General features: G+C 41.2%; 1 protein-coding gene across 6 annotated transcripts in view; it reads left to right on the top strand.

The window, feature by feature from the left end:
- Nucleotides 1–17,221, top strand: part of LOC141919866 (N-acetylated-alpha-linked acidic dipeptidase 2-like) — a 54,162-nt gene extending 36,941 nt beyond the window's left edge. For 4 of the 6 annotated variants that reach the window (XM_074816302.1, XM_074816301.1, XM_074816299.1 and 1 more), the window contains 6 exons: nt 4,594–4,685; nt 6,098–6,188; nt 6,850–7,114; nt 10,401–10,482; nt 11,415–11,507; nt 13,118–14,426. In XM_074816302.1, the coding sequence (XP_074672403.1) occupies nt 4,594–4,685; nt 6,098–6,188; nt 6,850–7,114; nt 10,401–10,482; nt 11,415–11,507; nt 13,118–13,307 (813 nt within the window). In that variant the 3' untranslated portion in view covers nt 13,308–14,426. Of the gene's footprint in view, nt 1–4,593; nt 4,686–6,097; nt 6,189–6,849; nt 7,115–10,400; nt 10,483–11,414; nt 11,508–13,117; nt 14,427–16,998 lie in introns of those variants that run through there. The other 2 variants (XM_074816303.1, XM_074816300.1) reach the window with 2 other exon arrangements.
- The last annotated feature ends 8,931 nt before the right edge of the window (nt 17,222–26,152 follow it).

Raw genomic sequence — 26,152 nt, 5'->3', positions numbered from 1 at the left:
TTTTACATTGGCTGGCTACCATTTTCTCTCTGTCTGTTTCCCCTTCATATCTCATTAAGCCCCTGAAGTAATGTGATAAATATTGAAGGATTGAAAGGGTTTTGTAACAGGCCAGATGTATGGATTTGCATGATTACAAGTGGTCTAATCACGTCTCCTTTGCTTTCATCTCTCAGGGTGAATTATCATAAGGCTGAAAGATTGTGACCCATTAAAGATGAAACTTCATTGGCCATATGAGAAGTTAACCACATTAGACACCTAGCATGAGCCATTGTCACTACCCTTAGATCTGGATTCATCTCAATTAACAGAAGACATCTCTGTCTGACTTAAGCAACATAGGCTGCCTTTAAAGGCAATGGGTAGAAATAGGAACCTTTGGGATGAGATTCATTTGACTGAATGTGGTTGTCTACTCTTGTACGTACAGAACTCTCAAACTATTTTTCCCCCCTGAGATTAAGGGAACCCAGGTGACTTGGTCCAGTGTAAAAATCTGCACTGTAATGCCACTAGGTAGAATGACTCCAGCTATTAGTTTCCCACCACACTAGATGCATTCATCCTGAGTTATTTTCAAATGCAGTAGACTTTCTTTTAACACTAGAAATGTCATGGTTTGAATCTGGGGTGGTTTATCTATGTTATGCTCATGTTTATCTCCTTTTCCTTTTCTTTTCTTTTCTTTTCTTTTCTTTTCTTTTCTTTTCTTTTCTTTTCTTTTCTTTTCTTTTCTTTTCTTTTCTTTTCTTTTCTTTTCTTTTCTTTTCTTTTCTTTTCTTTTCTTTTCTTTTCTTTTCTTTTCTTTTCTTTTCTTTTCTTTTCTTTCCTTTCCTTTCCTTTCCTTTCCTTTCCTTTCCTTTCCTTTCCTTTCCTTTCCTTTCCTTTCCTTTCCTTTCCTTTCCTTTCCTTTCCTTTCCTTTCCTTTCCTTTCCTTTCCTTTCCTTTCCTTTCCTTTCCTTTCCTTTCCTTTCCTTTCCTTTCCTTTCCTTTCCTTTCCTTTCCTTTCCTTTCCTTTCCTTTCCTTAACTGTTTCCATCTTACTCTTTCTTCCTTGTGGGGGAAGAAGCTGTTCTTGTTCAAACACTAGCTGTGACACTTTGAACAGTGGAGGACATTCTGTTTTGCCTATAAAAATTTCCATGTCCCTAGTGCCACAGGATCTTGGATAAAATAATTTATTTTCTGTCTGCAGCAAGCCACTTACCCAGGAATATGTTTTTCTGAAAAAAGATAAACAAAGTGAAAAAATTATTCTGGGCTAAAAATAGTACCTCAGTCTTGATCTTAAGTCAACTATTCAACTATTTCTGGGTTGGAGTAGAAAACTTCCATTAAAATACCATATGAAGTGCTTGAGACCGAGTTTTTGAAAATTTTCCTATTCAGTGTTATTTAAGCTTTTAGCAGTAGAAGCATAATGTAAACAACAGAAAAACCTGACAACTAGCCCATAATTCCATGCTGTTTCCCTGCTAATAAGCTCCTGGAAGTACATTATATTAATCTATATTCTTCATAGCTCCATTTATAAAGGGGATTATTTTATGTTAAAGAGTTGTTAGTGAAAAGTCTGACTATTTCTGGAGCTCCTTAAAGCCACTGTTGGAACATCTTAGATTTATTTTTTTCTTATTAGCTTGCTATAGAGAAAACCCACAACTGCTTTTTATTTTCTGCTGTTCCACAGAGCAGGATTCCGCAACAACATTTTGATTCTCTAGTGTTCTCTGCTTTCTGTACACATTCAAAAAGTGTTTTCTCCAGTTTTATCATATTGTCTCTGGCCAAAGAATCTCATCTGCAATCCCTTGTTTCTTTTTACTCATTTTTTTTCACTGTTTTGCTAAATAAATTTGAGACGTTCCTTGCCATATTTGTCTAGAGGAGTGTTTTCCTCTTTTTTTACTGCTAAACCTGGAAATGCTTCTCATCTTTTTGAAAAATAAAATCATGGTTCAATTTTGACAGTGTTTCAACATTCTAGTTTTCATCTCAGAACCATCTTTCATTTACCGGTATTGATGTGCCACCAGTGACCTCCAGTGATCCATAAATCACAGGCTGTGAAACCTTTCTCTAGAACACTTACTCTTATGAACTTTGCTGTAAGATCATTCATAGAGATTGTTGGAATTTTCCCAAGGAAAAAGATGTTTTGATGGACTCTTGGAGAGAAGTCAGGGATACCAAAGGGCGTGTGCTGAAGGACCACTTCTAACTATGACACCATTTTTGTTGGCATAGGAACATGTATACAGATGACTGATAGACTCCACAGAAAATTGGCATATCTTTTACTTGGCTCACTGCTTCTAGCATCACAGAATAAAAAGGGTTCAAACATCTTTATTCTCCAGGTCTCTAAAAATTCTAGTGAATTGGATTAGGAAAAGAGGGGGAGAAACTAAAGCAACAGCTAGAACAGGGAAGCTCAGTTTTGCAGAGGGATCTGCTTAATTTTCTTTTTTTTTTTTTTTTTTCTTCACTTGCATTTAGGTATCCTCTTATAAAGGTAACCAAAGACTACAATCTGTACCTTTGCTAATGAGTTGTGTCTTTTCCATTAATCCAAAAAAACCCTCTAATTTCTGTAAGGGCTAGAAGGACAAAGGCAGAGAGATTACATTATTAGTTTTGCTGTTTCAACTTCAATGCATTTGGTTTTGGATGACATTGGGAAGCTAGATGTACACATCAAAGTCTCAGCCCATTACGTCTTTGAATATCCTGGTTATTAGTTTCGTGAATAGGAATAGTGAGAAGTCCTGTGCACCTTAGGAGTCCTAGTTAATTCCTGGAAGCAGCCACAGCACCATAATGTTCCCTATGCTTTGCATTAGGCTTTTGTATGGGATTGAATTTCATTCAGGAATTCCAGTACGTGGAAGAACATAAGTGCAGGTGTGGGTGATTATGCATGTCCAAAAGAAAGTTTTTTCTTTTAATGTTAAAGAGTCCAGCATCCAACTATCCAACATCCCAAGATCTCTTTGTTCTTCCTGTTTTTTAGTGAGCCACTTCTCACCAGAAAAACGTAGTGTACATATGAAATGTCATCTTTCAGGAGTTCTGCATTTAAGTATGGTTGTCAGCATACAGCTGGGACAGTTAGCTGTTGACAGTCTTTTTTGGCCCTGCTCTACTGCCAGGCTTTAGACAATTGGTCACTACCAGCCAGTGTCTGCAACAGTTTAACTCCAATTCCCCTTTTCTGATCATCACTTCTTACTTTGTATTTATACTTAATGAACTCTGCATCTTCCCTTGAGGTAGCAGTAAGCTTATGCTCATTCACAGTTTGGATCTAAGTCAGGACAAATAATATGTTTTACTGCTAGGCTCTCAGTGTTGTATGAAAAAGCTGGCCAATGGCTTTTACATTACCAGAGCTGCCAGAACAGCATCTCTGCCAAAGCATGGAGTACTTTTACTCCCATATGTCAGAGTTCAGCTTGCTCTTATTAATGTGCCATTTTCAATTTAGCCCTAGAACTTGACCGAAGTGCCCTGAAGATGACAGCAGCCAAGCAGTTACTTCACAAAGTTGTTATTTTTCTGCTAGCTGCTGACATAATCTCCAAGGTCAGAACTCTTGGATTTTCAATTTGGAGACTGTCTATTTTTCAGTGCAAAATTTAAGTCTCAATAATAATGTGGGACCATGTATCTAGCCATGAACATTTATGCTTTGTTTTTTGGGGAAAAAAAAAAAAAATCGCAATCCTCTCCACATCATAGCCAATCTTATATTTAAAGACCCATGTCTATTAGGATTGTTAAAGTGTAGATGGAGATGAGAGGCAGAGTCTTGATTTATTTTTACCTCTGCCACAGATTTTTTAAGAGCTTTGTCAACTAATATTATACTCTTTCATAGTTTTCTTGGCTGCATGATGACTGTACTAATACCTAACTTTTCCACCCCGGTTACACAGTTTTTTGATTGTTTTAAGGTAAGGGTGGGACCTACATTTGTACATACTGTGTCTTCCGCAATGGTTCTCCAGTCTTGGTTGAGACCCCTTGGCACTGCTACAATATAGTCAATGACTGGTTTTGACCCTTCTAGCACAAGTCTTTTGTACTCTTTCTCTACAAAAAGCAGTGAAGTTTCAGGCAGACACTGTTGAGAAAATATTGTTGCTGTGTGGGGCAAACGTCCATAGGGTTAGGGCTGTCATCTCCCCTTGCCTGCTCAAAGGAAAGCAGCTGGGGCATCCTGGCTGCTGGAGGAACTCCATAGTGTTATATATGCTGTAGTGTGTTTACATACACAGTGCTATAAGCTGGTAAGAAGTCCTAGAAATCCCCAGGATCCACTTCCCCCAGAAGTGGATGAGCTCCAGCCAGTGTCCTTGAGCTTTTAACCTGCTCTTCTGCACTGTCTGTGGTTGGTTCCAAGTGTCTGTGAGATGCTTTTCATGGTTGGGATCCATAAATGTATGTAACAAATGCAAATAGTGTATGTGTACTTCCCTGCATGCAGCAGAGCTGTTGATTAAGAATGATGCAGATAGCCATAAAGGTCTCCTTTGATAATGAATTGAGTTAGAGGTACTTCCAATGAGATTATATTTTCCTCTCCAGATTTTAAGCCCTGATGAGGGTTATGAAAATAAGTCTCTCTATGACAGTTGGCTTGACAAAGACCCTGCAACTGAAAATAATAGCTATCCCAGGTAAGTTCTTAATCTGTTTTATCTTTCCCAATATTTTCATCATATCATGGCTACTCCCCAGAATTTTTCAAGATGTGCTATTGATGACAGCAGTACAAAACCTTTTAATACAAGGTGAGTTTCTAGCAATATCTTTTAAAGTAAAATAAAATAAAATGTTATGACTTTTTTTTTTAATGATGTTGACATCTATGCCTGCTGTAAAATGAACCCTCACAATTTTTAAAGGCCTTTTATTAGCAGAAAAGCAATTTGGAAAGCAATCAAAAAAGAGCAGGGCAGGGAAAGAGTTCAAAATATAGTTTAGTCATCCTACTAGATGAGATAACATCAAAATTGTCAGGACAAGCAAATGTTCAGTTGAAAGAAACTGCCTAGAGCGATAATTAAAAAGCTCGTGATACTTATTCTTTGTTTATACAATGGATGTAAATGTAATACATTACAAATCAATATCTGAGGGTATTAAAGCTTCATATTTGAAGGTATTAAAACTCCAAAACACTCTTTGAACCTGTGACTCACGGGGCTAAATCTTATTCGCAATGTGGCATTACTCTTGTAAGGTAAATAGAACTGCCCCTTTGTGTGAGTTGATCAAAGAGTTCAGCACCCTATCTTGCAGGCTCTAGTTAGATTCATTAGACTCACTGAGACTTCTTCCTTCTGAAAAAGCTACCAGAGCTGATCTTTCTCAGTTGATACAAATAGTTCCTTGCAGAAATTTATACTAACAGAAGAACTTTAGCTGGAACAGAAGAAACTTTTTTGGTTTTTAGCTGAGAAACACCAATAATTCACCAGGCTAGACATATAAACCTTAAACTTAATATAAAACTTAAATAAATATTTGAAAGTACTTAGACTATTACATGTTTTTATCTTTTCCTCTGTCTTACCACACCAACCCAGCAGATGGCAATATTTACTCGTAAGTAACAAAAGCTAATTGTGTCTTCTGCAGAGGAAATTATTTATCAGTCTTTGATTCTACTGTGGAATATGTTAAGTATATAAACACATCTGTCTTTACGTATATCGCTGCCCAATTCATATTAGTCTGGAAATAGATGATTAATGTTTTAATATTGCAGAGACATGTCTGATGCAATTTTATGGCTTTTGTGCATAATGTGTACTCTTTTTTAAAAAATGTGGTCAGTGCCATAATCCGGATTGTTACCTTTAAAAGATCTTCCTAGAAATATTGGGTACTGAATTAGTGTGGTGAAATAAAATCAGTTAGCGTAATTAAGCTTGCCACTCATCTAGTGTCTGATCTTACTAGTCTCCCTGATGTGTCCTCCAGAGGAAATCACCTCCATTTCTTTGAAAAATTTGCATTTTTCATACATTACTACCATACTATACAATAAGTGCTCTTACTAAGATGTTGTCTTTCCTACGTGTAGAATAAACAAACTAGGATCAGGCAGTGATTTTGAAGCTTACTTTCAGCGACTGGGAATTGCGTCAGGCAGAGTCCGTTATACCAAGAACAGGGTAAGTCTTCCAGATTGCTTGAAGAAGTTAGTTTGATAGTGCTGAGCAGTCATCTTTTAAAAATATTTATTAATGATTAATAAAAAAGCTTCAAAGAATCTTTGACTGGTTTGTATATCAGTGCCATTTCTTAATTTAGCAAGAAACCTAAATGTTTGGAGAATAAAACATGTTGCAGTGGTGTGATATTCTATAGACTGTCAAGTTCACAGGAACGTATTTATAGAATCTGATTGGAGGTGTATATTTGATTCCACTATACTACTAGTAGGCCCAGTAATATACAAATCATCCTTGATTGTGTTCAGAAATAACTACACAAGATGAAAGGGGACCATGATCGAGGACTTCTATCCAAAACCCCAATCTGTTTTCACTTCTAGTGAAGGCAACCTCTGTACAAGGGAACTGAAGGCAGGTCTGTGTAATTAGAGAGAAGGAAGCCTGCTCACTTAATCTTGTGCAACAGTCCATGGATTCAGGTTGTTTTAGTTTCTTAAAATGAGCACACAAAAATGGAAGGGTAGTAAATTGTGTTTTGTAGCAAATAGCTTTTTTGATTTGGAAACTGTGCAAAACATCATAGTCCTTAAGTGATCAATGCATCCCTTAACTGCAGTTAGAATACAGGACACTGACAAATTTGCTTGCTCTTTTTCAGAAAGCAGACAAATTCAGCAATTATCCTGTTTATCACACTGTGTATGAGACCTTTGAGTTAGTGGAAAAATTTTATGACCCTACCTTCAAGAAACAGCTAACAATTGCCCAGTTACGAGGCAAATTGGTTTATGAACTGGCAGATTCCCAGGTCATTCCATTCGACTGTAGAGATTATGGAGAAGCCTTAAAAGGATATAGCAATAGAATTTATAAATTGGCCAAGAAACATGAAGAACAGCTGAAACCTTACAAAGTATCCTTCGGTGAGTAATATCCACAAGACTATTTCTTAAGTGCATTAATTAGAATCATGCAGGGACACGTTATATCTGTTATAGCTCCAAAACTGAATTCCTTACTTTCCTCTTTCAATTCTGCCATCATAATAAAAAGCCTCTATTTTTTCTTCTAAACATACCACAGATTTAACACATTATTCTCTAGATAAGAGGATTATAACAATTTTCATGCATATTATTAATTATGGGTATTAAGACAGTGCTCATGAGCAGTCATGGACCTCAAACGCAGAACAGATATATCAGCCTGCTTCTCAGTTTCTTGCTTAAAAGTGAAGCCAAGTTAAATGTTTATGGTAACTGCCTGGAACTTGAGAGACACAGGTGCTCGTTCCTCCTTAGCCAAAGACTTCATTTTACCCTGGGAAACTTGCTTACCATTTGTCTCAGGGCCTGACTACCACTTTTAGGCCACAGAAGCATTTCTCTAACTCTTCTGCACAAACACATCCATTTGCTGAGCACCTGAACACATTGCAATGAAGCATATAAAACAGGTCTGAAGCAGCAGAGTGCTCTGGATCCCAGGCTACGATAGCTTCCACAGTAATTTTCCCTCTCTCCTTTTTTAATTCTTGCCTCATTCATCCCTTGTGTTTCTGGACCATGGAGTATTTTCAGTCAGTCCTAATCACTCGCTATCTGATGGACCCATGGTTTAGAGACATAAAATAGCTTTTTGGAGATCCAGTGAAACATTAGAAAGAGATGGAGATCCAGTGAAACTCAAATTGAATCCTCATTTGGGGAAGATTAAAAATGACATTTAAAACTTCATGTAATGGTTTAGGTGAAAAATTCTTGACTATTTTGAAAAGACACCCTTTTTTGTAAAAAGGCCACTCGAGACAGAGGAAGCCTTGTGTGATGGATCATCTGATCTGAGATTTTACATATCACAAGGATTTATTTCAATATGTTCCTGTGTTTACTGCAGCATTTCTTGTAAGGAAACATCAAATCTGGAATTTCTTTTTGCAGTATAGAACATTTACCAAAATTTCTGTTAAATCATTTATTTTCATTGTTTGAGTTTCTTTCTCATTTCAGATTAGAAGTTGCCCAAACTATCTTCTGACCAATTCACCTATTTTTGTTCCTAGATTCTAGAAGCAATCTTTCTTTAAGCTTTTTTTTCCCCAAAATATCACTTAATCCTCTCCTTAATAACTTTATAGAAGTGTCATTTCGACCATTTTTTTACAAGGCATGTTTTTCAGTCTTTTCAATATTTTCATGGCTCTTCTCTGATGCCTGATAAGTTTTAAATGATTTCTTGAATAAAACTACAATTTCTAATTTTTATTTATTCTACTGCACGAGAGTACATTAAAAGTTGTAGGCAATACTGAGAGAATTAAAATTAATTTCACTCAATATTTTCATAGAATTGCCTATTGATGACACTGAGTGTCAGAAAAATATTAAGCCTGAATAAGTCACATAATTGTCCTTCAGAATAATAGCTTAAGGTTTTTATCTGCCCTTGGATTCACGTTTCAGCTATTCTTCTGCAACAGTGAAGGCTGTAAACCTTTTTTCATAAAATACATACTTGTAGTCATATGCTATCAAGAACTAAGGTTTGCAGGGGATAAAAAAAAAAAAAAAAAAAAAAAAGTGGTATTTTCTAAAATAACCAGCATTGACAACACTGAATATCTAGTGAACATGAACACAAATTCTCTTACATATTTTCAGATGATCTTTCTTTTTTTCCTCTTAAATTCCCTCCTCCTGCTTCTGAAATATAGTCTGTTGCCATGATATAGCCATGATGTCAGCATGGCAGAGCTCTGTCCTCCAGCAAATTTATAACTATTGCCACAGCTGTGGACAAGTTGTCATGGGTCTGTCTATACTGCAGTTCGTGTACAGCTTGCATACATAAAATCTGTGCCTCTAATTATGTAAACTAAACAAAAATATTAATACAAGAAAAGGCAAGTGTAGGCTGGTGATGAATACATGTTTGCTAGAAATAGAAGAGCAAATGAGACTGCAGGACAGCTTTCAATAGGAGGCCTGGGAACGAAAAGCCTATCACACTAAATACTGTGATAAATCTAACTACAGAAAGCCTATCACACTAAAAGAGTGTGAAACATTTATAAACAGTGAAGGGCCATAGTTGCCCACGGAGGACTGGATATAGGAGATGACCTAATCTTATGTCCCATATTCCTGTACGATCAAAGAGAGGATACTCTGCTTTATCTAAGGTTTTCTGAAATTTGTGGGCAAAATATTCAAGTTTTAAACCTTCCTTCTTTGAAATTGAGTTGAGTTTTGGTAAGGCTAGAAGTTGTTCTCCTCATAACACCCACCTGTTACTTATTCTACAAAAATTAGCTGCATAGACTGATACTTTTCCCAGGTCTGTATTAAATAGACCCTTCCACAGGAAAATGACCACAGCTGATATTGTCATTAAAAGCGAGGCCTGCTGCTTCATTAAAAAGAAAGGCCTACTTCTTCTTTGACTAAGTTATTCCACATGGCTTGGATGTACTGCCAGGGACAGAGTAGGAAAAAGCAACTGGCTTACTTGTCAGCCTGCCTGCACACAGTCAGGCACTACCAGCCCAACCCTGGGGTTTGAGCAGCAGTGCTGTGGCACGGCTTGCAGGGCCGTGGCAGAGACAACCCCTGTGCTGTACCTCCAGTGCATGTGTGGAGCAAGGACGGGGCTTGGCTGTCACTTACCTTGTTTGTCACTTGTTTGTCACTGTATTCCACGAGTTGTGTCTTTTATGCCTCACCTAATTCCATTCAATATACGTATCACACTCTTCTGTTATGATAGGAATAGGACATTATGTCCCAAGAGGGAAATCCTGCTGTCTTTCCACAGCCTGCTGGAAGAGCGGGTATTTTTGATGTAAGTCAGGCTTTTTATAGCTAAATGCTGCAGTGCATCCCTTTGTTAAAAAGGAAAATTCAGAGTTCTCCATTTGCAATGCCAGACAGTCTTTTCCTTGCCAGGCAGAGGGAACATGTATACTTGTGAAGCTATATCAAGCATTCTGCTTTATTGTTGGCCTCACTGCACAAAGTCTTTGTCTATTATTGCTAGTAGTGCAGCTTTTTAAAGTCTGCACTAGGGAAACTAATGGATTATGGAAAGACAACAAAAATAATGCAATTATATCAGCAAACCAAATGTAGTTTTCCTCCAACTGGGCAACTGAAATGTATATTGGGCTCAGCAGATACTCTGAAGTTGTTCACAAAGTCCTTCCTTTTCTAGATCCTCTTTTTTCTGCTGTGGTGAACTTCTCAAAGGCTGCTGCTGAATTTCACAGGAGACTTGAACAAGTTGACAAGAAAGAGTAAGTCTGAAAAAAAAATTTTTTTATATATATGTATATCTGCCTTCAGTACCCAGGGTGGCAGTTTTTTCTTTCCAATGACTTCACAATGAGTTTCTTTGATTAGTGTAGAACAGAACCCTTGAACTCTGAGACATCTGCTAAAATGAATTCTGCTTCCCATAATGAATAGTGTCAGTTATAGAGCTTATTGCTAGTATCAGCTTGTCATCCAAATCATTGTAATACATGGAAAGGCAGGTAACAGTGAAAGTTAAAGTTGGACTGAGCTCTGTATTTAGACACCTACACTTGAGTGTTGTAGGTGATGCCAGCATTTGTACTGGCAGCACATCTCAAGGAGCAGGATGATGCTTCAGAGTATCTAAGATATGACGCTTGCAAATATAAGGGCCCTATGGGACTCACATGCCCTCGGAGTTCAGTGACTGGAGGCCAGATGCTCCTAGGCACCTCGTATGGTACCAGATAGTTGTGTTTAGGCAACTGAATCCCATCCATACTATGTTACTATGTATAGATCAGAGCAGAAGTTTGGACACTTGGCTTATGGGTAACGCTTGGCTTATGGATGGACACTAAAATCTAGCTATCTTCATCTTGACCTAAATCTCAGCCTTCCCCTCCCTTCTGTTAAGTGGGATCTTTCTAGTTCCATTTAATGCTAAGCAAGTGTCTGATACTCTCAGAAAGTCTTCCATTTTATTTTTCATAGTGTGAAATCCTGTAGTTGAGTTTTCTAACACAGAAATCCCAATGCATTAATATTACATGTATTGAATATCTCCATTTGCAAAACCTCATCTTTTTGCAAACTGTAGACCATCTTTGTCACTTTTTTTACTGTCCAAAGCAGAGGAAAGGTGTTTAAATGAAACTGGGCAGTCATGCTTCTTTATTGTGTGAAATGGCTCTGTCTCCATTATTTGCAGTCCAGTCGCAGTGCGAATCATGAATGATCAGCTGATGTTTATAGAAAGAGCTTTCATTGATCCTCTTGGCTTACCAGGAAGGAAGTTTTACAGGTGAGGTAACAAGTTTTTTGACCTGCCTGTCTAAGGCACTGTATTTTTTGCAGGTGAGCCCCTCCCTGAGTGGTCAGTTGAATTGCTATATAGGCCTCGTATAGGAATTACAGTTCAACAGATTGGTTTAGGTACAATCCAGTGAGTAGCTGAATTTGTTTATAACCCCCAACAAGAACTCCTTGGCTGTACCAGTCTAGTTCCTCTTCTTAGGTCTGGCATTCTGTTTTTATTAGCCATCATACTTTGTGACTGTCACTTACAGGTGTGTTCTTCTGTTACCACTTGCTCTTTTAAACCTGTACAAAGTGAGGATTGAGTGAAGAATCGACTGTATTGAAAAGAAAGGAGAAACAAGGGCAGAGTAAAGGGAGAAGAGGATAAGAACAGATGTGTAGTGAGGGTCAGGTGAAGAGAGAAGTCCAGAAGAGAGAGCTTGGAGAGAGACCTTTCAGCACAGGATAGATAAAGGCCCATAAGGTGTGCTGCAGAGTCCCATCTGTGTCAGCTTTGGCTGCTTCTATAGATGCTCCTATTAGCTTAAATCATTAACTAGTTATTCCTGAAGTTTTCTCTCTACAGCACATGGGCCTGGAGAAAGTTTGGTGCACCACACCCTTTATAGAAGCCTAGTGCATTTATTAGTAACACTTGACAAAAAGCTATCTTCCAGTGTCAGGTGTGTGACTACCTCACTTTACTCTCCATATCCCCCTTTTCCTAATGACTGGATATATCTGACTCATTGATCATTGGCTTTCACACCAAGCCAGAAGTCCCTCAGGCAGGTAAAATTGAGAATCACACTTCCATCCTCCTAGGATAAACTGTCGTTCACACTTTTGGAAGAATGAAATGGTTGTTTTCTACAGTTCTTCTTGTTGGATGTTAGGTATCATTTAGAGCTGTCTGGATTTTTAATTTTTTTTTTTTTTTACTTGCTTGCACTTATTAATGTAGTTTTAGTGTTTATTTTGATTTGGTAGGACTCTTTCACAAGCTACAAATGCGCTTTGATGCTTCACATGAACAAAATCAATTTAAAAGCAGATCTGCAACTATTCATTATTTAAGAAAAAAACCCCACCAACAGATAAAATTGATACTTTGATCACTTCTTCTTTGAAGAATTCACGCTCTTCTCAAAAACTCTCCCATAGATTTTTTTTCCCTCTTTTTACATTCCTTTCCCAGATAGCTGCTTAGTTATTTTTGAGCTTTCTATTCCATTTCTCATTGTACACCCATAACTAATTTTATTCCTTGTTCCAGACTGCCACGTTAGTTCAACAGGTTTGTCGAGCTCCCATTTTCAAAAAATTTAACATGGTTTCTTTCCTAATTAGACAAATGCATCATCTTGTCCCAAGGAGAAGGCTACCTGGTCTAAAGCTGTGCCCTTTCCCATCAATTTTGTCCTTGGGGCTGCTTCCTCCTGTTCTTTTAAAGATGGGTCCAGCTAGATTTCCTGTGTATTAGTAAGTTCTGATCTTCACAGGATTCATAGCTGCTTTATGTAGCACACATCCAGTTCCCTACAGTGAACACCGCCCCCCATTAATGGTTACTTTTATTTAGTATGCCTACACTTTTTTCTTCTTTCCCCACAGACATGTCATCTTTGCTCCAAGCAGTCACAACAAGTATGCTGGAGAGTCCTTCCCGGGGATCTATGATGCCATGTTTGATATTGAAAGCAAAGCAGATCAGCATGAAGCCTGGGAAGAAGTAAAGAGGCAGATTTCCATTGCAGCCTTCACTGTGCAGGCAGCAGCAGGGACACTGAAAGAAGTAGCATAGGATGATGGCTGTGAAAAGCTCAAACAGCAGAGTCTGAAATGCAGTGCAGTCAGGCTATGACAGTGTCCCAGTCTCTCCTGGCTGCCTGACGTATCTGAGCCTCCAGCCTCCTGAATGAACGCAAGTGTACTGGTAGGGTGAGCAGCAGCTGTGTATTAAAGAACTCCTGAGCTAGAAATTACCGCTTCTCTGATACTGACAAAACTGTAGCTTTAAGAACAACCCTAGATGGAAGCAAATCTGGGGGTGAGGAGGGTGGGGCAAAGGAAGAATCAGTTCCCAATTAGAGTTTTCTGAAAGATCTGCCAATTTTGAGACTTGCTATTTTGGATGTACAATTACAAACCCAGTTGTTTGCCAAGATACCTGTAAAACTTGCCTGTAGCAGTGATCAACAGCACACATTTCAGGAGAAAAAATATAACACTCCTCAGCACATGCATGTTTCTTGTTCTGACAATTACTTTTATAATATAAGACACCAAAGGCATCTCTATATTTTAGAATCTATTCTGCAGGACTGGTAAATGCTCATGATACTGATTTGATTTCTTTCCCTGAAAAAAAAATTCTGGCCCTCCTGCTGATTGCCAAAGCAGTACTAGCCATTCTTGATAATCAGAGAAAACAGCTGCTTATATGCAGAAATCCAAAAGCATTTTCTAGGGCAGTGAGCGCCCATCCCTCTGAAAGACACTGTGCAACTCCCTCCTTTATTTACACCTTGGAAAATGAAGATTTTTGGGGATAACTAAAAGCTGACATCCCTGCTCCTTTTGGCACTTTCACTGATAGCAGACCCCTGGCAGCTTTTTTTCCTACTTTTTCCCAGGAGTTCTCTTCCATGCAGATGTCTTCTTCCAGTTGAGGGAGCTGGAGGACATTGTCACTATTGGCATGGAGCTTGAGGTTATTCCATCTTTGGGTAAGACCTGAAGAAAGTTTCCCATCAGGAGCTGCTTTTACATTCAAAGAGAAACTAAAATGCATGAGAAGGGTAATTGTAAAAAACTGTTTAATTTGTAAAAAAATTGATTCTTGCTTCATTTGTCCTTTAAATGTACTTTTCATCTATATGCTTTGCAACTAATAAAATTACTAGAATTTTATTAAATCACATTCCAGTTTGTGGGAGCTGATAATAACCAATTTCTTCTCTTATGTAAAATATACTACATTTTTTCTTGCAACTATAAATTTCACCAGGTTGTGGGAATAAAATCCTTTTTGTTTTATGGAGAATAGAACAGATGTGGTACTAAAAAAGACAGAATTAGAGGAACAGGACAATTACTAGGCTACAGAAGGAGTTGTTCTCATCTCAGATGCCTTGAATTCAGTCAAGGGAACCAGAAATTACCATAGTTCAGTCTTTTGGGAAATTGTTTTGGGGGTATATGCCACCAAGAAGAGAGGCTTTCACTGGCAGCACTTCCAATAAGCCTTTCTGAAAGATGAAGGACCTATGGATATTGTGCTCAGAATTTACTGTTCACAAATCAAGCCTTAGGCACATGAGGAGAAAATTACACTTCCACAGTCCATACTTTACCTCTTCTGTTGGAAAAAGTAGTGCTTAACTGACCTTGTCAGCAAGCACATGTGACATGAGTAAACAATGCTGAGGACACCAGAACAATAACTACATTTTTGTTGTTGGCTTTACTTCTACCTAACTGGGGCCACTCACAGTTACTAAGTTGTTCATCTCCACATCTGTAGCTTAAGGTGTTGCTGAAGGATGAGATACCTTGTGAACAGTGACTGGTACGTAACTGCACTGGGTTTTCTTCCCTTTTCCTAAATCACCCACTACTCCTGCTCCACCATAGCTTTATGTTAACTGCAATGGGCAGTAACTGAATGTGCCCCCAGGGAAGGGTTAGGATATCTGGATAACAGAAAAAAGCCACTAGTGCCTCTTCCTTGTGAAGAGCAGCCAGCTTTGCATCCGTCAGCAGCTGCTGCTGCAGGATCATCAGAAGATAAGGCAAACAAGGAATTTCCACATAAAAATGAAATATCTGACAAAGCGTGCTTCCTCCTTCATTTACAGAAATCTCTTTAACAGTATAATCCAGTGAACAAATGTTTCACCAGTAAACATATTTTTTCAGTGGTAGTTGGCCTTTGAAGTTCTGTGCCATTACCCTGCTGCTGCAAAAGAACATTATCTCTTTTTGTTTCCATGTGCAGTTTGAAGCTGTAAGAATAAATTACAGCTCAAATCAGGCTGAATGCACAGCTGGCATCGATTGCTTTGTGCCTCTTCTCAACTTAATTGATAATTCTGTATGAATGTACAATTCATCATGACCCACTGCATCCCAAGAAGTATACAAAATAGCTTAAATCTATATCTGTTCCTCTCTGTAAAGTTCTACTGAGGGAGAGCGATACCCAAACCCTTATAAATAAGGAAACCAAACCACTTATAAATGGCTTATACTAATTGATTTCCATAAAGTCACACATTTTTGGCATTGAAAGGATCAGTTACTGAGAGCAGAGATTGCCTCCCCTGCTTTAATCAGTAGTATTTCATTTCCTATAGATGGGCAACCAAGCAGCTACTGCTGTCTCCCAGCCCAAAGGCTGCTGTATTTGTGTAGCTCTACCTGCCCATAATTTCAAAATGTGGGGGGATTTTTCAGGGTCTCCTTACAAATGGATAGCATTGGACCACCTACTCTGTCCTTCCCCAGTTCAATTTTCCCAGTTCATTCACTCAACATGGCTGAAGCAATCTGTGAATCATACAGCTGGGAGAAACAGACCCTTCAGCCTAGACTGGAGCTGCAAAATAATTCGGCAAAATTAAACTTTGATGAACCAAATATCACTTGGATATGTGGTTTGCCAATTGTCTCCTTAGAAAATCAGTTTCAAAGGGACAGGGCCAGGAGGTTTATTTCAGATTCTCTTAAATACCTTTGGTTTGCCTTTGGAAAGGAAGCTGGAACACTTGGTCAATTTAGTGATGGCTGGAAAGTGGAGATAAGCTACATGCTCCATTCTGCACTGAGTACATGATAAATACAATCCAGTTACTCATTCATTTGCACCAAAAATGGTGGTAACTTAAAATAGTTATTCTGCTGTGTTTTTCAATCAGTCAATAAATAGAACCACCTAAAAAATGCTCTGCAGAACTTAAGCTTAATAAAAACTCGGACTAATTCAAAACTTTTGACAATTAAGATTTGACATTAAGTGATGCCAGTGCTTCTCTCAACACCCTGTAATTGAGCAACCCTTCCCAAAGTTGACTCATGCATCAAGGGACTGCCTCTGTGGAGCAACGAAATGAAAATTTCCCTATCCCAATATCTCGATGACTGAAATACAAGTACACCAGCTGCAGAAGTTTCATAAATCTCAGTAATTATACAGTTCAGGTGTTAGAACAGGACATTTGGATTTGTCTGGTTTTTTGGTTCAGCCAAAGCAGTTTGTCAAGTCCAGGTCAAACTTTTAAATTGCCTCAGCTGATATAAAATTGCATTCTTTTACAACAGTGATAAAAATAAAACACACTGTGTAACTCAGTGTATCTATTAAGGGAATGACATTGCAAGAGAAAGGTCCTAAAGCAGTCAATCAGCCCATCAAGCAGATGATCACAATCGGTACTGGTGCTGTACACTGACTTTTCCGCAGACGTGATTTCTGTTATTCTGTCCTTCTACAGATAACCTATAAAATAATCTCTGCATGTTCATAAGGGCCAAGAGAATGTGAACTCTACTGACTGCATAGTATTTTGCAACAGAAGAGGACCTGAACACCTGGCCAGCAGCCCTCAGTGACCTGGAACCCTTTCCTTGTGTGGAGCAACTATTGCTGTTCCTGTCCATGCGGCCTAATACAATACCACACAGCAGGTTTAAAACAAAGGGATTACTCACACTACATGTGATTATCTGGTGAAGTACACTGCTACAGGAGCTGGTGTAGGGGTTGTGTACAGGAGCTTGAAATGGGTTAAAAAAGGATCAGACCCATGCAAGGAGTGCTCATGCCTCATGAGCCAGATGCAACCTTTCATTCAGAAGGCCCTAAAGCACTTGGAAATTAAAACATAATGTGAAGGGATTAAAACATACCTGCTTCATTCCTTGCTTTATGCATTTGTCATGGAGAGATTATTTGGAAAGACAGTACTTTGCACTCTCTCATTGTGCCTTCCACTGAATAGACAGCTCTTTGAGTGCTGCTGGTGGTCCTCTGTTGGTGTGCACTTGACTGAAACCCATGAAAATTAATAAAATGTATCTTTAAACCGTTGCTAGTTTTCCTCTTTAAATGAAAATAATGGTTAAGTATGTCAATCACAGGTCTTTTTACAAAACAAAATTGCCTGAGAGCAAAGAGTTTATCCTGTGGTGGTGTCATTCAGAGGGTAAGAGGTGCTGTGCAGCATCTGCAGAGACCTACTGCAGTGACCCCACATTATTTCTAAGGAAAACAGCAGCAAGATGAGATTCTGGAAGACCCTGACTGGGTCTGAAAATCACTGAGGACTTTCTGCACCACCCAGGCAATGCTGTAGAAACCCTCAAGGAGGCAGAGCTGAAATCTCCAGGGGATACAGCATCAAAAGCAAGTGGGGACCTCCTCTCTGCAGCTGGGAGGAATAGGATATAACCAGCATGGCCCATTTTTTCTCTCTTACTCTAAATTCCTCTATTTCCATTCATGGGATTTTTAACATACAGTTAAGAGTGCCGTTAAGAGACCTGAATGATGGTGAACGTCATGGACTTCCCTACGGCAAAGCAGAGAAGACAACACTAATTAAATGAAATACAGAAATCTTGCTTCTGCTATGCTGTTCTCTTCCAAGCCAAACCAAAGTGCTATGTCCCTCACTGAGCAACACCTGCTACACAGAAATTGTCCCTAGAGAAACCAGCAGGAGCTGAATTTAGTGAGCAGCCTTTTTTTAACACAAAAGACGGTTTCCATTTCACCACTGTGACTAAAAGCAACTCCAACCAAGCAAGAGTGGCTACTGTTTAATCCTGTAATTTAGCTGCAAGTCTATGATGTATTAAAGTTGAGCTCTAACTCACGATCAGCAGTTACTTCTGTTAATCAGCGTCAGCAGGAGGAACTTAGAAAGTCTAAATGGTTTAGGAGCTGTCTGTCCTATGGATTGCTTCTGTATTTGCTTGTGCCAGTTATAGTCTGTGAAGTCAAGGCAGCTCCTGTCAGTGTCAGCACAGTGTTTGCCCTGATGGATCCTACACCTTTAAACATCTTCTTATATCCAAGAAAATCTACAAGCTATTTTTTAACTCAACCTGTAAGGCACATCCATTTTCTGGATGAGCTTGGGGAGCTCAAAGAATGGAGGAGGAGGAGAAGGAGGACTGGTTTGTTAGAAACTTCATGCAGGAGGGCTGGACGTGGTTCAAGTAAACTGCAAACACATTACAACCTTCCATAAAGGGAAAGAACAGGAGAGGTGATAATAGGAAAAGCATTTCACAGAAGGGTATCAGATAAGAATAGACTTGCTATGTTTACATGGCACCTTCCCCAGATGTGCTTTGCTAGCTTGCTGACAGTAAGCTGCTGACTCATTCCTGATGCTGCCATCCACTCTACCTCCAAACTTGGCTGCATTTTCAGAAGGAAACTCAAGCCACAGTTGCTGGATACAGTGACTGTTGTGACAACACACCCTTACGTAACCATAAGCAGTAGGACACCAGGCCAGGGCAACACGGTCAGCTGCAAACACTGAGCACTGAAAGATTCAGCTCCCGCTGAGATCACTCATGCCTTCAGATATTCCTGGAACCAGCACCCCCCTCCTGAAGCAGTTTTTGCTTCCTCAGCTCTCTATATCTCCCAAGCCATGTTGCCATTTTCGACTTGAGCCCGCATGCCCTGGCACCTCCCGCCTGCTCTAAAACATCGTCTTCAGCCCACAGCTCAGACAGAATTAGCCTTGAAAAACTGTGGGCACTTACGTCGTGTTGCCCGTTGCAATGGCAGAGGAGTAAAACAAACATCCTGCCTGTCTTATTACAGGCAGAAGGAGACATAATTTATAAGTAAAGCCAAGTTCATTGTTAGTATACTTGAAATCTTAACTGTGTGATCAAAGAATGTTCAGTCGCTATTAGTTACAGAAAAAGAAAAACCAAATAATACTATTACAGACAAACCTTTCAATAACAAAGCAGTTAAAATGATTATGAGATGTTTATCTTGCTGGGGTCACCGGTATCATCCTGTGCCCCTTCTCTAACCATCTCATGCCCATGGTCCTCTACACCACATCCCATGCCCCAGTCTTCAAGGCCTCTGCTTGTATCAGGCTGGTATTCCTCTGCAATGTGATGCTAGAATCATAAATCCATTGTTCTACACAGAAAAACGGCTTGGTACTAGTATCTATATTAAAAATACGGTTATACCATACAACTATAAAAGGAGAAACAAAGGTAAAACAAATAAGGCAATAGCCACCTGGTCATGTGAAAACTTGTAACAGCCAAACAAGCTAAAACAAAGCTCTGGGCAGGCAAAGCTCTGGAGCAGCTCATCCTGAGTACCATCACACAACATACAAGGGACAACGAGATGATCAGGCCCAGTCAGCATGGGTTTATGAAAGTCAGGTCCTGCTTGACAAACCTGATCTCCTTCTACAACAGGGTGACCTGCTTATTGGATGAGGGAAAGGCTGTGGATATAGTTTACCTTGACTTCAGTAAGGCCTTTGACACCATTTCCCACAGCATTCTCCTGGCAAAACTGGTTGCTCGAGGCTTGGATGAGCACACACTTTGTTGGGTAAACAACTGGCTGGATGGCTGGGCCCAAAGAGTTGTGGTGAACAGAGTTAAATCTAGTTGGCGGCCGGTCATGAGTGGTGTCCCCCAGGGCTTGGTTTTGGGGCCACTCCTGTTTAACATCTTTATTGATGATCTAGACGAGGGGATCGAGTGCACCCTCAGTAAGTTTGCAGATGACACCAAGTTGGGTGGGAGTGTTGATCTGCTCGAGGGTAGGGAGGCTCTGCAGAGAGACCTGGACAGGCTGGAGCGATGGGCTGAGGCCAACTGTAGGAGCTTCAATAAGGCCAAATGCCGGGTGCTGCACTTGGGCCACAACAACGCCCAGCAGCGCTACAGGCTTGGGGAGGAGTGGCTGGAGAGCTGCCAGTCAGAGAGGGACCTGGGGATGTTGATTGACAGCTGGCTGAACATGAGCCAGCAGTGTGCCCAGGTGGCCAAGAAGGCCAATGGTATCCTGGCTTGCATCAGAAATAGCGTGGCCAGCAGGGACAGGGAAGGGATCTTACCCCTGTACTCGGCACTGGTGAGGCCGCACCTCGATTACTGTGTTCGGTTTTGGGCCCCTTCACTCCAAAAATGACATTGAATTACTCGAGCGTGTCCAGAGAAGGGCAACGAAGCTGGTGCAGGGTCTGGAGCACATGTTGTACGAGGAGCGGCTGAGGGAACTGGGGTTGTTTAGTCTGGAGAAGAGAAGGCTGAGGGGAGATGTCATCGCCCTCTACAGCTACCTGAAAGGAGGTTGCAGAGAGCTGGGGATGAGTCTCTTTAACCAAATAATGAGCAATAAGACAAGAGGGAATGGCCTCAAGTTGCGCCAGGGAAGGTTTAGACTGGATATTAGGAAGCATTTCTTTACAGAACGGGTAGTTAGGCGTTGGAATGGGCTGCCCAGGGAGGTGGTGGAGTCCCCATCCCTGGAGGTGTTTAAGAGTAGGGTTGACATAGCACTTTGGGATATGGTGTAGTTGGGATCTGTCAGTGCTAGGTTAACTTTTGGACTAGATGATCTTCAAGGTCTTTTCCAACCTAGATGATTCTGTGATTCTGTGAAAGAGTTCAGACAATGTAAGCTTGGCAAGTCCTGAGGCCCTGCAAAGCTGGAACAAAACGTGTGCTCTGCTACCAGCCATGGCAACACTGAATTTATCGAGCTGTCAGCAGAGACGGGCATGCAGGGGCTACCTGGGGAAGATCCCAAGTTTCTGAAAGAACAATCATTAAGGACAGCTTCTTACATATAGCCATATACATACGTAGTATCTAGTCCTGGCAAATCTGAGAAATGGATGAAACAGACCTAGCTTTTCTTTTTACATTTTCAAACCATCCCAGTTCACAGAATTCAGCCTGACTGGGCTTTGGTTTTGCAAATATCAGATCATCCTTGTCATCTGCAGTCTGATAAATGATAATCTGCCTGAGGACTAGGTATTTATATAGGATTCAGAGCATAACTTCAGGACTCAGCCCTTGCTGAGTATTTTCAAATACTTGTTTCCAGTAGGCAACAAAAATATTTTATTCAAGAGGATGGTTCCTTCTCACACAGAAGCACACTGGCTGCAAAAAACCCTGCATGCTTTCTGGATAGCCTGAATCGGTCACCATACAAGTTGATCTGTTAAGCTAAAGAAAAACACACCCATGCATTTCACATACCTCCAGATCACAGGTACCTGCTCCTACAGCCCCCTTCTCTCTAGGCTCACAGGCTGACTACAAATGCATAGACAGTGGTCACATTGTGGCAGGTGCACATGAAAGCTTCTTGGCTGCTGAAGGGCAGCAGCTCCTGACTGCCTTTGTTCTCAGGGCCTCGCAGTAGTTGGGGCCTTTGGCCAATGGGAGCCGCTATTGACTACAGGTCAGATTTGGCCTGGGTATAAATGGAGTCCCCTGGGGGAGCCATTTGGAGCTTGTCCCCTGGAGCAGCAGCTGTGGTTGAGGACTCTCCCCTGGGGTCAGGACGCTGCCCAAGGAAACTCCTCGAGGTGCCTTGGGTCAGGACGCTGCCCTGAGCAGGTTCTCGAGGTTGAGAGCCCTCACTTGTCAGGTGAGTGTTAGAGTGTTTTGGGTTGCCGTTAAACCCCAGGGAGTGGGGCTTTGTTCTGTGTTTTGGGTTGCTTAAACCCTAGAAAGTTGCTCTGTTCTCCTCTCATAGACATTCGAACCTGTAATTTATGGAGAGCTAGTTAATTGTGTTAATAATTAATTTTTTATTTTTGGTGGTTGGTTGCTCATTTGGGAGCCTCTGTAACAATTGGCGTAGTCAGCAGGATGTCGATAGAGGAGTTATTACAGAAATATAGTTGTGCCCCTTCTCCCCCAGATGTACAATGGGCGAAGGAGAGGTTGTTTGATCGGGTGGAAGTTGCGAGAAAGTTGGAACAAAGCTGGGGAAGTTGGTGGAATAGCAGAAGTGAAGGACAAATGTGTGCCATACTAGGTGCCTGCTTCATTCAGGCGCAAGATTATTTTGTAATAGTGGAGAGAAATGCCTTAGAGGAGTGGTTGGAAATCGATCATTTAAAGACAGAACTCTTACGAGAGAGAAGGTGGCTATTAAAAAAAAACATTGAAGTTATGCTGGCATGAGCAAAAAAGCCTCCTAGTTTTGTTCAGATTCGAAAGTTAATTCCAAGTGTAGACTTGAGGAATGGGATGAAGATATTTGGGGAGAGTCTGATGAAAGTGGCTCGGACGAAATAAAGGAATTGCAGGAAAGACATGTGTGACCTCTCAGGAAAACAGAAAGGCATACAGGTCCACAAGGTGGGAACCCCCAAACCTCTGTCTGCACAACTCCCTGATGGGACCTGAGCTTAGTGAGCTTCAGGTTAAATATTAGCGTAAATCGGGTGAAACTGAAACCAAGTGTTTGTGGAGAGTTTCTTTAACGGGGGAGGGGGACGGAATTCTGTTGAGTGATGACGAGGCGGGAGGTTTCTGGGGTCCCAGAGTGTTTTTAAGTGATGGACCAGTGGGTAACCAGTTGGTAACATCTGGAGTGGCTTACTGGGCTGGGGGGTCGCCCCTAAGGAGAGGGGGGAACCTGCTAACATTAAGGTGAAGGGGCTGGCGGAGGGAGTACAAAAGGCGGCTGGCATTCAGGCGGCGGGTGAGACAGGGGGTATGGGATACCGCTTGCCGCCTCGGTGGATCCCGGCCACCTTAGAGCTCATATTAGAGGGCTCCCGGGTGCCTTAAAGATCCATGTCCAGTCCCTGAGAGAAAGGGTGCAAAGAGCTATTGAATGGGACCAGCGAACCCCCCCGCCCCTCGCGTGCTGCTGCTGGGCGAGAGATGGGCTGGAGTGACGGGGGCAGGGAGGTGAAGATGGAATCTGGAGGGTTCGGCCAGTCAATTGGAAACTGCACCCCCCCAGCAGCCTCCTGGTAGAGAGTTTAAACCGCGCCGGGATAAGTGAGGTCGGTTTGATGATTCGGGCAGGAATCCTCTTTGGCGGAAGGCGCGGGCACTGGGGTACCCCGAGCAATATTACATGGGCAAGCTACTGGTCAGATCTCATGTTGGTGCAATTGCTGGAGGGCAGAGCTCGAGAACAAAAGAAGTATATTAGGGTTTGATGTTTTGGCAGGGAAACAGTGGTGTTTCCCAGATGGCAGAGTGCAGAGTTTTGGAGTTAGGGGGACAGAAGTTACCTGTGTCTCTCAGTATCCATCGCCAACTGCTGCCAAACAGGGTATTTTCGAGGTGATTCATGATACTGAAAAAATATTATAAATCCTACACATTCCCCTGGGGTGTAGCCAGTCGGCAAACCAAACAAAAGGTGGCAATTAACAGCCGATTATGGGCGGCTTAATGCCCATCCCGGCCCTTTGTCAGCTGCAGGGCCTGGCTGGGCTGGGCTCGGCCTGCAGGAGCGCATTCACCATGTCTGGGACCGGTTCTTTGTGTTTTTTTGTCAGAAGCAGAGATGGCTTTGCTCCCACCTGGGAGGGCGGGCAATTTATATTTGCATGTCTTTCGCTGACAATTGCTTGCTATCACTGGCTCAAAAGCACGCTAAAACCTGCGAAGGGGTTAAGATCTCTGGACACACCCCCCCCCCCCCAGGAGTGGGCACACAAGGCATCAAGTGGGTGTTTCATACACCATATTACCCTCAAACTAATGGCATGGTTGAGAGAATTAATGTCTTGATCAAGAGAAATGCCAATGTTTCATGACCTAACTGGGATATAAGGTTGGCACAAGCAGTTTCTATTGTTAATAACCGCTAGGGACATTATGTGAACCCAAAAATATGAGCATTTAGTCCTATGGGATTATCAGGTGATGATGCTCCTATATTTGACAATCATAAGGGCCAGTTCCCCGTGAAAATGCAGGCCAACCTGTCATGGTGAAGTTGCCCTCAGTTGGCATTGTGCCTATGACCTTGGTAAAATCTAGGGGGTTTGCACACCCCATCCTGTCCTCAGGCTAATGGGCATTGTTGACATGCTTGGAAAGCCTTAGGGAAAGGTGGAAGAACTCACCATATTAGTGCCCAATAGATAATTACTGATTTTTAAGTTGATGCCCAGGTTCTGATCCAAGGCCTAGTTCTGTTTTTTTTGTTAGGATCTTGGAGGAACAGATGACTTTGGCATCCTGCTTGCCATGGGAATCCATATGGACAATCCAGACTTGGATGACGACATGGTGGTGGCGAATGAATCTTGTGAAATTGGCAGCATTCAGAAGAATGTGATTGGACTTGGTGCTATTGTGTTAATGTCACTTTAGGTCAACAAATGAAGAAAGTGGCAAGAGACTTGAGGCAATTGTTGCTATATTAAGCATTAATTGGTTAATTGGGTATGTTTGAATCTTCCTTGTTAGAATCGTTAATCAGCTTCCTTGAATTTTGATTGTACTACATTGTATGGTTGGAGGGTTGGGTTTTTTTTAAGATTTGATTGTATAATCATCTAGGGAGTATGGAGACTCACCAGGACCGCACTCCCTTTTAACCTTGGAGGCAAGAGGTGACTGCACCACCATTCAAGGAAACCAGCCGAATCATGGCTGTAGTCACGGGGTGGATTGTGGCAGGTGCACCCGCCCAATGAAAGCAGAGCTTCTCGGCTGCTGAAGTGCAGCAGCTCCTGGCTGCCTTTGTTCTCAGGGCCTCGAGGTAATTGGGGCCTTTGGCCAATGGGAGCCGCTACTGACTACAGGTCAGATTGGGCCTGGGTATAAATGGAGTCCCCTGGGGGAGCCATTTGGGCTCGTCCCCTGGAGCAGCAGCTGCAGTTGAGGACTCTCCCCTGGGGTCAGGATGCTGCCCAGGGAAACTCCTCGAGGTGCCTTGGGTCAGGATGCTGCCCTGAGCAGGTCCTCGAGGTTGAGAGCCCTCACTTGTCAGGTGAGCGTTAGAGTGTTCTAGGTTGCTGTTAAACCCTAGGGAGTGGGGCTTTGTTCTGTGTTTTGGGTTGTCGCTAAACCCTAGAAAGTTGTTCTGTTCTCCTCTCACAGACATTCGAACCTGTAATTTATGGAGAGCTAGTTAATTGTGTTAATAATTAATTTTTTATGTTTGGTGGTTAATTTTTTTATTTGAGAGCATCTGTAACACACATACAATAGGTCTTCATTCCTGTTCATGTCAGCATTGTGTCAGGAAAACAAAATGTACAGAAGTTGAACAGAAAAATAATGACTTTATGAACACAGGTTGAAACCTGTGCTGCCTGCAGAGAAGTCGTAAGGACTGTGCCCTTTGCTCATCCTATCTCCCCAACACCCACCCTTCATTTTGCAGACAAACTCAGAGAAACTGAATTTACTTCACTAACAATCATTTGGCATAGTAACTGTGGATTAGTTTATAATGTTTGTGACAGTGTCTTAATTATCTTAGGTTAAAATACCTAACCAAACTTTGAGAAAACACAAAGCTTCTCTTAGCACGGAAAATTTCAGGCCCCAAGAAGTGAATATTCTTTCTCTTCATTGTGGGAATGCCAGAGGTTTTGACAGGTATCTTCTTCCCTTTTCCAAGAAACCAGTAAAAAA

The sequence above is a fragment of the Strix aluco genome, chromosome 2 (assembly GCF_031877795.1).
Source record: "Strix aluco isolate bStrAlu1 chromosome 2, bStrAlu1.hap1, whole genome shotgun sequence".
NCBI lineage: Eukaryota > Metazoa > Chordata > Aves > Strigiformes > Strigidae > Strix > Strix aluco.
The sequence above is the reverse complement of the archived record's forward strand: the minus strand, read 5'-3'. Positions and strand labels throughout refer to the sequence as shown.